This window comes from Ursus americanus, chromosome 1 (assembly GCF_024610735.1).
Source record: "Ursus americanus isolate L20-20 chromosome 1, mUrsAme1.1.p, whole genome shotgun sequence".
Taxonomy (NCBI): Eukaryota; Metazoa; Chordata; class Mammalia; order Carnivora; family Ursidae; genus Ursus; species Ursus americanus.
This window is the reverse complement of record NC_142127.1, coordinates 41,481,630-41,494,448: the sequence shown is the minus strand read 5'-3', so window position 1 is coordinate 41,494,448 and position 12,819 is coordinate 41,481,630. Positions and strand designations below refer to the sequence as shown.

The 12,819-nt window shown below is 36.7% G+C and overlaps 1 protein-coding gene across 3 annotated transcripts in view; it reads left to right on the top strand.

Annotated features, from left to right (window-relative positions):
- The window catches only part of KCNH7 (potassium voltage-gated channel subfamily H member 7), a 456,827-nt gene that overhangs the window by 432,723 nt on the left and 11,285 nt on the right, over positions 1–12,819 (top strand). For all 3 annotated transcript variants that reach the window (XM_087864433.1, XM_087864420.1, XM_087864413.1), the window contains 3 exons: positions 1,656–1,861; positions 3,589–3,688; positions 12,062–12,325. In XM_087864433.1, the coding sequence (XP_087720559.1) occupies positions 1,656–1,861; positions 3,589–3,688; positions 12,062–12,325 (570 nt within the window). The remainder of the gene's footprint in view (positions 1–1,655; positions 1,862–3,588; positions 3,689–12,061; positions 12,326–12,819) is intronic.

Sequence of the window (12,819 nt, the reverse complement as noted above, 5' to 3'; positions counted from 1 at the left end):
TCGAGCCCCACATCAGGCTCCTCCACTAAGAGCCTGCTTCTTCCTCTCCCACTCCCCCTGCTTGTGTTCCCTCTCTCGCTGGCTGTCTCTCTCTGTCAAATAAATAAATAAAATCTTTAAAAAAAAAAGTCTTTGATAGTTTCCATAGTCCGGTATATATAAACTTGTCTATCAAAAACTAACTTAATGGGGGCACCTGGGTGGCACAGTCGTTAAGCAACTGCCTTCGGCTCGGGGTGTGATCCCGGCGTTCTGGGATCGAGCCCCACATCAGGCTCCTCCGCTGGGAGCCTGCTTCTTCCTCTCCCACTCCCCCTGCTTGTGTTCCCTCTCTCACTGGCTATCTCTCTCTCTCTCTCAAATAAATAAATAAATAAATAAATAAATAAATCTTAAAAAAAACTAACTTAATGGATCTAGAAAGTTTTTTTTCTAAGTCTGAAAGGAAGCTTCACGATATATGTAAGAAAGTACGATTTTACACTACCATTGATGATCTTTAAAATTTATATGATCAATAATTTATCAGTAATTATTAAGAATGTGTTCTGTAGTTTTTAAGGGTCTTGACATTCAGAGACAGAAAAATAGAAGTGGCCATGACATTCAGGTAAAATATTGGGAGGAGAGTAAACATACCAAGTGTGAAAAGATTTTGACTGGAGTCAGAATGCCCCAGATTTAATCATGGCTACTCTCTCCCTCCCTTCACCCAACTAAGTAGGTGACCTTGATCTAATCAGTTTACCTCTTTAATCTTCTTTCCATAGTCATAATATTTAGATAATAAGTAATAATTTCTTTATGAGGTTATTTTAGGGATTAAATGAGATAATTCACCTAAGCATTTGACACAGTGCCTGGCACCCACTTAATTGTCAATAAGCATTTGATGTTGCTGTCATCATCCTCATTGTTGCACAAAGCCTGGAAAAGCAGGTGGCATGTGTCTAGGCAGAGGGGATGAGGAGGACCCATCAGAAGCCAGATACTGAAATAATCCCAGGTTTGGCCAGAAAGCAAGAAGGACACACTTTTAGAATAAAGGCCATTTGGTAAAAAGGCAAGACTATAAATAAAACTAGATTTATTAAACAATTGGACAAATTCATCAAGGGCAAATCCAAAAGTAGTTTCTAAAGGAAACAAGGTATGTTCAAATTATACCCCTAGTCCTCTTAGTTTTGAAAGCGTTCCACTATACCCCCATGCTTGGCATCACCCACTCCCCCACCCCCGAGACCATCCTAAGATAGAAAGTTTGTGAATCTGACTCACTGCCACCTTTCTCATATTCTTGGATTGACAAAATTAGACCACACCCACTATAAGGCAAGACCCTTTGCTAGCCATATAGGGCAGAGCAGACTAAAGTCATGTTTGCTGCATTTCTAGAGACTTAGTCAAAGAATCAAAACAAGGAAATAATAGGAATTATACCAGGACCAGTATGTTAAGAGGTAAAATTCCACTCAGCAAACAAGCATGACTGAGGCAGTCAGTAGAAGGTACTGGAATTTTGCTGCCCAGCATCTGTTGGCCATGGGATCTTCCATTTGAAGTCTTTGGTCCAAGGATTGGTCAGTGGTCTCCTTGTACTTTTAGAAAGAAAACATTAAGTTCAGACTCCTTTTACCTCTTTCTTTTTTCTTTAGGAAAAAACGATATATTTGGAGAAATGGTTCATCTTTATGCTAAACCTGGAAAGTCTAATGCAGATGTGAGAGCTCTCACATACTGTGACTTGCATAAGATCCAGAGAGAAGACTTGTTAGAAGTTTTGGATATGTATCCCGAGTTTTCCGATCACTTTCTCACAAACCTAGAGTTGACTTTTAACCTAAGACATGAGAGTGCAAAGGTATATGTTAACGGTTTGCTTATTTTCATACTTATGACATTTTATTTTATTCTTGGATCACCAAAATACTTCTGAAAGATCAAGCAAAATATAGCAAAACTTTACCAATTCTAAATATTTGGAAGGAAAAGCCAACTTCATATTGGAAATTCTAAATTAGAGGGAAGGAATTCAGTCTAATTACTTTTGAATATACTGAATACCTTTAAGGAGGTCAATTAAATTTGACCTTTCAGGAACTCTTAGGTGACACACTGGATTTAAAAAAGCCTTGGTTTTTATTGAGTGTAACCATTCTTTGTAAGAAATGGGTGATCCTAGGCTGTTGAAAGTCAACTAGAAGAACTTATTTTACGCAGGGTGAAAATATTCTCCCAGCTATTATTGACACCACACACTGGTTGGCAAGGTCTTTTCAATAATAATGAAAAAAATTAAACTCATTCAAGTTTAGGTCCACATTTCATACAATTTCTAAATCACAGAAATATAAATTAATCAGGCTTAAACCTGAGTCAAAATTAGTCTAACCCTTGTATCCCTCACTCTCTTCTACTATGAAAATATGTCTTTATGACTTATCACTATTCTAAGAATACAGAATTGCAGCCTACAATTTACTACTAGTTTATTCCCCCCCCTTTCCCCCCAAAACCCCATTACCCCAGCTCTGATTCTAAATAGCTTTTTGCCAGAAACCAAATGTTGGGCTTTTGACACTTCCAAGTGTTTTTTTAATGCTAACTAATATACTCTCTGGGAGAAAAAATCCTCAAGTCAATAGTTAGGTAAAAGGTAGGGGATTTAATTCTCCCAGAGTTACAGTCATTCCCAGCTACTGTGAGAGCCTGAAAGAGGATAAACTTGTAAGGTCACCAGGGTAACCATTTAATAACCTGAAGCACCAACTCAGATAATTGCTTCTTTTCAAAATACTGAGAAGTTGAAAAATATCTAGATGATAAGAGGCTCAAGTTATCAAAAACACATGTTTTTTAATGAATTCAATACCTTATTAAAATCTCAGTTTAATGTCACCAGCCTCATTTTGATTTTGCCTTGAAAGACAACAAGATAACTTCTTTACATAAAAAGTTTAGGCAGCAACTAAAGAAAACAGGGGTTTTCATTGATTTTATTTATTTGGGAGCTTTCATTTTTATTACAAGAATGATAATATTTTCCAGAGGGGAAGGAAGGAGGAACTTAGAATAAAATAATAGCTCAAAATAATAAACTGCCTAAAGCATAGTGTTCAATGAATTTAACCTTATATTTATCATGAAATTTAACTTTGCAATCATTACCATGTATTTAAACAGCATAGCTAGTTATAATTAACTTTTACTTTTTTCTCTGCAGTAATACAGATTCTGCAATTTTTTAATTATTATTTTTATTTTAACTTTACCAAGTTACATAAAATACATTCCACATGAAAGAATATGTTGTCTCTGAATGTTGACAACATTATCCCCAAACACTTTGATAAATAACTTCTACAACTATGATTTCCTCATCAGATGGTGAAACTACTAGAATTATTCTATCAGTCCATTTTATAATTTAGAGACAACCAGGAAGCAAAGTACTGTAGCTGTTTGCTTGCAATCTAATAATTAAGTCTCAAGTGGTTGAAATGATGTGAAACAGCAAAGAATTTACTGACAATACATTATATTCAAATTGAATAATCTTCCATTTTATCTTCATGTCCATTAACAAAGGCTGATCTCTTACTACGATCACAGTCCGTGAATGATTCTGAAGGAGACAACTGTAAACTACGAAGAAGGAAATTCTCATTTGATAGTGAGGGAGACAAAGGTAATTCATTTTATTTCTAAAGTTTAAATGTACAGCATGTGGTTATTAGCCGTTCTTACTAAATGCTCATTTACTACTGATTTCAACGGTGAGTTTCATTCTGATTTTAGAAAGGCAAATCCTTTGCTTTTTCCAGGATCTAATGATAGGGTTACTGATTGATAGCTCTCAACAATGTCATTCAGCAGCACCATCTGATATCTACAGGGACATCACAGATAGAGATATAGAGTAGGTTCGTTAAAAACAGAAAAAAGGGGGAAAAAATAGGAGGCCAATTAGTAGCAGTTGAATAACTACACCCCAAGTCCTGAACAGAGTGTTCCAGAGGGAGGACCCTTGTTGCAGCCTGAATGCTCCATCCTCTCACATGTAGGACGTGGACGAAGGTGATATTTGTTAGGACTCTTCACCCCACACTCTCTGATGGACTTGCCACTTCTTGTCCTCTGTGGGTTTTTCTGCCCCTCTAACCATTCTTTATGTTTTGCTTGTGTATTCAATGACTATTTAACATTTCACATTTTTAAAGAACTGCTCAATTTCTGAGAAACTAGCTGTGTAAAACAGCCCCTAGCTTGCCTAGGAAGGGAGATAGAACACCCTTTGCAATTTTGAATAAAAATAGCAGGTGTGTAATAGAATGACCTCATACCTCAATGGAAACCCAGATGAAGGTACATTTAATTGTGCTTGGGCAGATGAGAGAAGGTTTTCCTGAAGAAGTCTCCACTCTTGCCCCAGGTTGATCCAACAAATGTGCCAGTCTAAAATTTGGCTCTCAGCAAAACAAGTCCTCTGTTTTCTTGAATACTCTTCTCTTGGCATCTGTGATACGGCACTCTTCCAGTTTTCCTTCTAGCACTCAGTAATTCCCTGAAAAGAATTACAGGATCATTATCTTCTAAACCAGTTATTAGTTATTAGAATTTCTCAAGGTGTGGCCCTAGGCCTCTTCTCATTCTATACAAATGTTTTCCTGGACGATCTCATTTATATTGTTTAATTATATTCTCACATAAGACGTGAATATTTACATCTTAATTCCAAGCCATCTGAGCTTCAATCTCATATCCAACTGCTTATTAAACCATCAACTTGAAATCTCAAAGGCAGCTCAAACTCAAAATTTCCTAAATTGAACTCATGATGTCCCTCTGGAAACCTGTCTCTTCATCAGTTGCCATGTCTCTAAATGGACCCACCACCCAAACCAGATATCTAGATAAATATCTATCTAGGAGGTGACCTTCTCTCAACCCTCCATCAACTCTGGCAACAAGTCTTGTTATTGCCACTCCAGTACATCTCCATTTAGTCTTCAGACCAGGTCTGTTTTGGTTCACTTCTCTCCATCTTCTTAGCCACAACTCTTGGCCAAGCTACCCTAATCTATCACCTGGAACACTGAAAGAGCAACTCAGTTCACCTCCCCCACATCCAACCTGCCCCTCTTTCATCTATTCCCTACACTGGACCACTGGTGAGTTTTTTTTTTTTCCTAAATGCAGTTATGTTTATGTCATACACATATTTAAAGGACTTCCCCTCTAAGAACTTCCCCTTCCCTCAACAACCCTAACCTGTCCTTCTCCCAGCAGCTCCTCTATTTTGCAGCATTAATTCCAGTTGTAGTTCTGTGTCTGTTTGCATCATATTTAATCAATGTTGCTTGTCCCTAGACCCTAAACTCCATGGAGAAGGGAAATATTTAGTCACCTGTAACTTCAGTGCTTGTCTCATAGCAAGTATTCAGCAAATATTTGTTAAAAAGGTGAATCAATAAATGAAATAGAATTTGAGCATCTTCCTTTTGATTCTCTTCCTCCTTTTGCCTTCTTCATCCAAGTTCTTTCCTTGGCCCCTTTCTCTCTGAGTTCTCTCTGTAGGGCAGCTCATCTACTAGCTTCAGCTTACTCTACACTTCAAGTAAACTAAACTGCCCTCTCTTCCATGTAAATCATTTCTGTTTTTTTGCTTATATCATTCCTTTAATCAGAATTTACCTTGCTGTCCTCAAACACAGGCACATGCAATCACATCACACCACTTTTTCATCCACCAAAATTACCTTTTTCTTGTCATGGTTAATCTCCAATGATACATTCAACATAAACTCTTTCTTAAAGATGTAATTGGCTTTATGAGCAATTCATGAATTGGGGAGCATCTTATCTAGCACACAGAGAAACGCTCTTTAATATGAGCCCTTTTCTTGATTTCTCCAAATATATAGATTTTCTTTCTTTTATGAATTCCCATGTCACTTTCCTTTGGTGTCAAAATCTGCCCTGCACAGTGGTTAATGTTTGTTGTCCTTTTTCTCTATCAAACTGCGGAGTCCTTTAACAAGGAATGGTTGATACATATTTGTTGAATTGGGCTAATTGTTGAGTCCTCTGGCTGATTGCAGAACAATAAACCACTCAAATAGGTGTTAATTTATTTCTGCAGTGTCTTTCATTATTCTCTTGGTAACTTTTTCTAAAATCAGAACCATTACTGTCAAGCTGTTCTTTGGTAGGCTTAATCAAAATCCCTTATCCTGAAGTTAATCTCTTATTTTTATCTTGCTGGAAATGGAGAACAACTTGAAAATGTTGTCTATACAATAATGTTCTTGATACACTTGAAGATTTATTAAATCTCCTTTCAATCTTGTTTAGTTTCCTCATTCTCAAGCTAAATAATCTAATGTTTTTATCTCCTGATAAGGCCCTGAGAGCATGTCACAATGTATATTGTGCTCATGCCACTAGACATTTCTATTGATTCTGAAAACTTTTCCTTTAATCACGGACTTAGACTATGAGACTTATTTTATATAAAGTATAGACAGTAAGGGATTTGCCTGCCTGCAGCTCTTTGAAGTTCCCTGGTGTGTCAATGAGTAAGCATAATTTGGGCAATGTGAAGACACAATTAACTCTAGTCATCCAGAACTTGAGAACCTATTGTAGTCTTCAGGATTCCATGGTGCTACAGCACGTATAAAAATTCGCTGAAAGCAATCTAGTCCCCACAGCCCCAATTTAATGTTCTAAAAGTAGAACACTCATTCTATACATATCTTGATGTAGAATCAACGTATAGGAGAAAAACACATGCATAAGTATAAAGAACAGAGAACTTTCAGAAAATTATTGATGCCAAATGCTATGGGGGTACGTAAACTAAAAGCTGCTCATGCAGTGCATTGATTATTTTAGTTAGTTTACTGCTCTTGTGAAACACTACCTTGAAGGCAGACATCCAAGAGTGCTGATGACTGTGAATCACTTAGCAGAGGCATCAAGCACCAGAGAAAAGAACACATAACTGGCTTTGGAGACAGACAAAGGCTGAGTCCTACACTGCCACTCACTACCTACTCAAGACACCAGAACTCTTCAGGCTTCAATCCTTTCCCCCCCCCACCTCTTCCGATCATACCAGCTACACATTGTTAAGGAGCTTACATTAAAAAAGATATATTTATAAAGAAAAGGTATATAGAATCTCTGGCAAGTTGACTTGAACAAAATAGAAGTTAACATTTTGGATCACTTATCTTTTAAAATTAATTTGTTGATGAATGTGGCTTGTCCTCATGAGCTTCTCACTTTTTCTGATGAAATAAACCTACTTCTCAACAAGAGAAAGTTGTTAGTTCGCCTGTGAACTTGAGGACATCTTGTCGTTTGTTTGCTTTTTTTTTTTTTTTAAATCTTCAAATAGTTTTCTTTCCTTCTTCAAATTCTGGACTGGAGGAGCCCCAGAACTCCCCAATTTAACTAAGGTCATTGTAGAAAGAGGTCCTATAGTTCCTGAGATGAAAGTAAAGTCATTGTTACAGAAAGTGAAGAACAAAAATGATACTTCAATGACCTATTTAGTGGCCTTTGTTAAGAAATTGTTAAGATGGTTGGACAGAACAGAAGTAAATGAGGTATATTCATTTGGAACATGCTAAAAAAATTGTCTCTTTTTTTAAGTAGTCTTCAAAGTTGGATTGTGCTTACTTCAGAGTATGCCAATATGATTCGTTGGGTGATAGGAATAATAATTAAGATTTTATATTGTGTATAGTTTATAATATACATAATATAGTAGTATGATAGCATGTATAATAACACATGAGATATGCACACATACACACGTATTTTTTTAACGATAGGGTTTTGTGATCAAATACTTGGAATATTTTGCACAACTCATTCTATAGATAGAAAATGCAAGATCAAAGTAGTATAGTAGTATGAAAGTTATTGAAGTAAGGACTAAATATATACATTGTTAAACTTTTATAGAATGAAAGTGGCTTAATTCTATTAATTTAAGTCTTAAATATGTTGATATTATACTTTGGCATCTCTTAGGAATATCTTCTCCAATAAAAATAATACTTAGCTTTTGATATCCACTTCAGTGATATATAAATGTGATTAAGATAGTTTAAATGTTTTTATCTTGCATTTGTATAGAAAAATGACATTAGTCCCCTTTTAATATTCCTTGAAGCTAAAGAGGAACTAAGATATCTGAAATCAATGGAAGAAATTTATTTTAGACCTCAATTTTTAATGAAGTAACTTTTTTTTTTAAATGCATCTGGCCCTAAAATGCTCAGCTGATTTCAAAACTGTTACCAGTAGGAAATCGAGAACTCAAATGCTGACAGAGCAGGGCACATTAAGTGCCTCTCTTTGACCAAAATTTGGGTCTATCTGTTGGGTCTGATAAACAAAAATGGTAATTAATCTGAAATAAAGGCTCCCTAAAAGGTGGAGTGAACAAGCATTTGCTCCCAGACTGTTTGAAATAGAAAAATGTTATATTATCATTCTTAAGATGCATGGGTCAACTACTCCACCAGGACACTGGTCCTATGCTCTTGAATTCAGTCTGAACCCAGAAAGACATCCACAAGGTAAATCACAAATGCTATAGAATTGTGAGGAGGTGAACTGTCAGCCTCCAGAAACAGGGGATTTTTTAAAAAGCTTCTTAATCATCTAAATCAAAACAAATTTGAAGTTTAATTAAACAGGCAAAAATTTTTCTTTGTAATTTGATAGCAACAGGAGTGATTATACAATCTCACTTCCACCAAAGGGAAAAATGTAAAACTCCCTTACCTTAATGCCCGCAGAATACTATTTCTACATAGAATAAGAATAGCATTAAGAAAAAAAAAATTAGTATCAAGAAAAAAACAGCACCTAATACTTTTTAATATCTATAAAATAATTCAGTTTAATTAGAAAAAGGCAGAAATGGAGCAGGCCATCAAAATCTAGAGGTACCTGGAAGCTAATTATAATGAATTTTAGCCTAATTTCATGTATTCCCTCAGCCAACCTCCAGCCTAAGCCTGAGCAGTTTCCATTTTTAATCCACAAATAGATTGTCATTTCAACTTTCATTTTCTGTGATAGAATATGAAGCTTTGATTTATCTAATAAGGAACAGAAAAATGTGGCTGCAGAGAGGCTTCATTGAAGAAACTGTTCATGTGGCCTGCGTTCCGGGAAGCAGCTGGCTCATCGTCTGGGCCAGTGAACACAGAAGTAAATGTGGAAAAATCCTCCTTACAAACTGGAAAAGTTCAAGGCTATCACACTCTTTCTTCTCTCACGATTCTGCTTTTACCTGGAATTTTTATTATAGGATTTAGAGACCGTGTATATGAAGTAACTTGTTCCATTTTATGATAGAACGAAATCATAATCCCTCCTTCACCACATTTCGTGAATACTTGTCCGGAGTTGAGATCAGCAAGTTATAAATCAATTTTAAAAATATCTCTCAACTGACGAATTTGTCCCTAAGAATCCAAAATCAAGTCATACCTGGTAAACAAAGACCGAGGCCCAGGTAGTAGATAGGACAGGACATTTTACTATGTGCGAGGATTGAAAAATCTACAGAGAAGAACTCCTAAGACCTCTCAAGCCAGAAAGACAAGATGGTCACATAATTTGTGATGTACATTCATTACAAAGATCCATGTTAGCATTCTCCATATTTAGACCAGAGGCAGAAGTAATGGTTAATTCAGTTTACATTTGAACATACTGGAAAAAACTTCATGCAAGTGTCTAAAAGAAAGGCATTCTCAGGAAGATGAGAAGCCTGCGCGGACTCAAATCGCACTGGTGCCCAAACTGCACAAAGGTGTAGCAAACGGATGCAATTCACTAAGCAGGTGTGAGGACAATTTAGAAAAGTGAAGCTTTTATTTTATTTTTTTTACATTTACTAGCATAAAGTTGGAATGATTATTTTTTGAGGAATGAAATATATAAAATGAGGGACATGGACCAAATTTTCAAGAGGAGAGAAGTTAACACCAAAGAAAACGGAGGATGAGATGATAATAATGAACTCTAGAAGTTTAAGGCAGGCTGTGTCAGGGACACTGGAGAGAAAAGGAAATGCCGATCTGAAAATTTTCAGCCAATCAGATTAGTGGTTGAGTGGGGAAAAGTAAGTGACGCTGAGCAACCAATGATGTCACAGTGCTTGAAACTGGGTGGCTCAGTCGGTTAAGCAGCCAGCTGACTCTTGGTTTCTGCTCAGGTCATGATCTCTCAGGGTCGTGAGATCCAGCCCTGCTTTCGGTGCTCATACACACTCTCTCTCTCTCAATCTCAAAAAAGGAAGGAAGGAAGGAAGGAAGGAAGGAAGGAAGGAAGGAAGGAAGGAAGGAAGGAAGGAAGGAAGGGAGGGAGGGAGGGAGGGAGGGAGGGAGGGAGGGAGGGAGGGAGGGAGGAAGGGAGGAAGGAAGGAAGGAAGGAACTGGAAAGGTCTGTGATCTTCTCAGCAATGATAAAATCACTGAGCAAGTGTGAAATCTTGAAGAAAATAACTTTAGCAATCTGTTTTTGCTACATTTAACTTTAATTGACAGGACACTAACTCGGTAATAATTTCACATAAACTTGATTGTTAAAAAAGATTTCTTTATTTGAGAGAGAGAGCTTGCATGAATGGGTACACAGCAGGGGGAGGGGCGAAGGGTGAGGGAGAGAACCTCGGAACCTGGAGCCCCATGCAGGCTTGATCTCACAGCCCTGAGACCATGACTTGAGCCAAAGTCAAGAGTTGGACACCTAACACACTGAGCCATCCAGGCACCCCATAGAAGATGATTTTTAAACTCTATATTTTTACCTTGGGCTGTTTTCTGGCTTCTCATATTTTAAATTATGATATGTATTTTTTAAATAAATATTTTTAAAAATAATTGGAAGTTTTTTTGGAGTGGCTTAAATCAGTTCATTTGACTAAGCACAACTGGGCATAGAGTAGATGGGGACACTATCTTCACCATATCTCTAGAAAATACTAGACCTTCTGGAGTTATGTTGGTTAGTTATTAGCAGGAACCAGATGGAGAATTATACTGTCTCCCCAGGACACTAATGGAACTAAGTTCTGGGATTTGTCTTTTTAAGTTTTTCCTGCTGAAATATGTTCTCACACAACCTTCAGGGCTAAAATTATCCTGACATTTCAGTATAAAACAGCCAGTATGCACTCCTGGCTTTAATGTAATTAGGTAAACCCACCTTAATTACTGTATTTAAGCTTTATATTCTTTGCAGTATGCTACACTACCAAATCACCTGGAATGTCAAGGCCATTACATACATTGAACTAAGGTGGAAATTCATCCCATCAGCCTTTACCACAAAGAGGCTTCTGGTTTTGACCTTTGCAACGCGTAAATGCCTGCCACAGGAAAGGACATGAGGCTAACAACAGGCTGCATAGTTGTGATATTTTAGAATTGGGGCGTATTTTCCCTCCTTTTTTCATTTCCTTAAAGAGATAGTGGACCAGATTTTAAGAATACAAATGACTGCTGAGCATGTATAAATAAGGTTGTAAATTATAGGGTTTTTTTTTTCTGAGCTGTAAACATTATTAGTATTGCAGATATTCTTTTAATTCTGAAACAATGTATTTCATTAAGATAATCTAATGTCCTTTCAGTCAAAAAAAAATTCTCCTTAAGTAGCTACATTCTCAATGGGAAAAAGAGAATGAACAACTTTCTTGGTGGCTTTAAATAAAATTATTTTTTTAAGATTTTATTTATTTATTTGTGATAGAGAGAGAAAGAGAAAGAGCTTGGAGGGACAGCGGCAGAGGGAGAGAATCCTTGCTGTGGGGCTCAGTCCCAGGACACTGAGATTATGACCTGAGCCAAAACCAAGATTTGGACTCTCAACCGACTAAGCCACCCAGGCGCCCCTAAAGAAAATTTTATGTTATAGTTATTTAAAGAACATAACTATTAAAAATGTAGTTTATATACAGTTAGATAGTGTAATATGCATGGAACCTCACATTTGATTATCTTCTATAAAATAATTTTTTTGATAGATTTTGGCAAAAGGAACAGTACAAATGGTCCTGAAGACTCTGTAGATACCATAAGACATTATCAGAGTTCCAAGAAGCACTTTGAGGAGAAAAAAAGCAGATCTTCATCTTTCATCTCCTCCATTGATGATGAACAAAAGCCTCTCTTCTCAGGAATGGCAGATTCTCCTGCAGGAATGGGCAAAGCAGCTGGACTCAATTTTGAAGAAACAGTGCCCACCTCAGGAAGAATTCACATAGATAAAAGAAGTCACTCTTGCAAAGGTAATCAAGTTTCTCAGGAATCAGATTGTCTCCCTTTGGTGCTAATTGTAAAATGGCAACTTTTCACGAATGGAAGAACTCTACTCACACATGTTAATTTAATCTTTTTACAACTTCATGAAATATTTGCAGAGTTCAGATCTCAGATCATCTACAAAGCATTTGTGCAAATCTGGAATAGTGTTAATTATTCCTAAACATTGATAGCATAAGAGGTTTTTGTGGTAGTGAGATTTAACATAATGCCACATAGAACATTGTGGGAAGGTCTATTGTGATTCCGACAGGGAGCAGGGATTAATGAGTATTTTAAGAGAACTAACCAGCTGATTCTTATATGTACCCTCTGTACCCACTTCTCACCCCCAACCCAGTCGTTTTCTAGCATGAAAAGCCAATGCGGTAACACTACAATAAAGGCCAAAAAGAATTTCAGTTTACTGGGAATTATGAACAAATGGGGAGAAATGCCCCTAAATAAATTACGCTCTTTA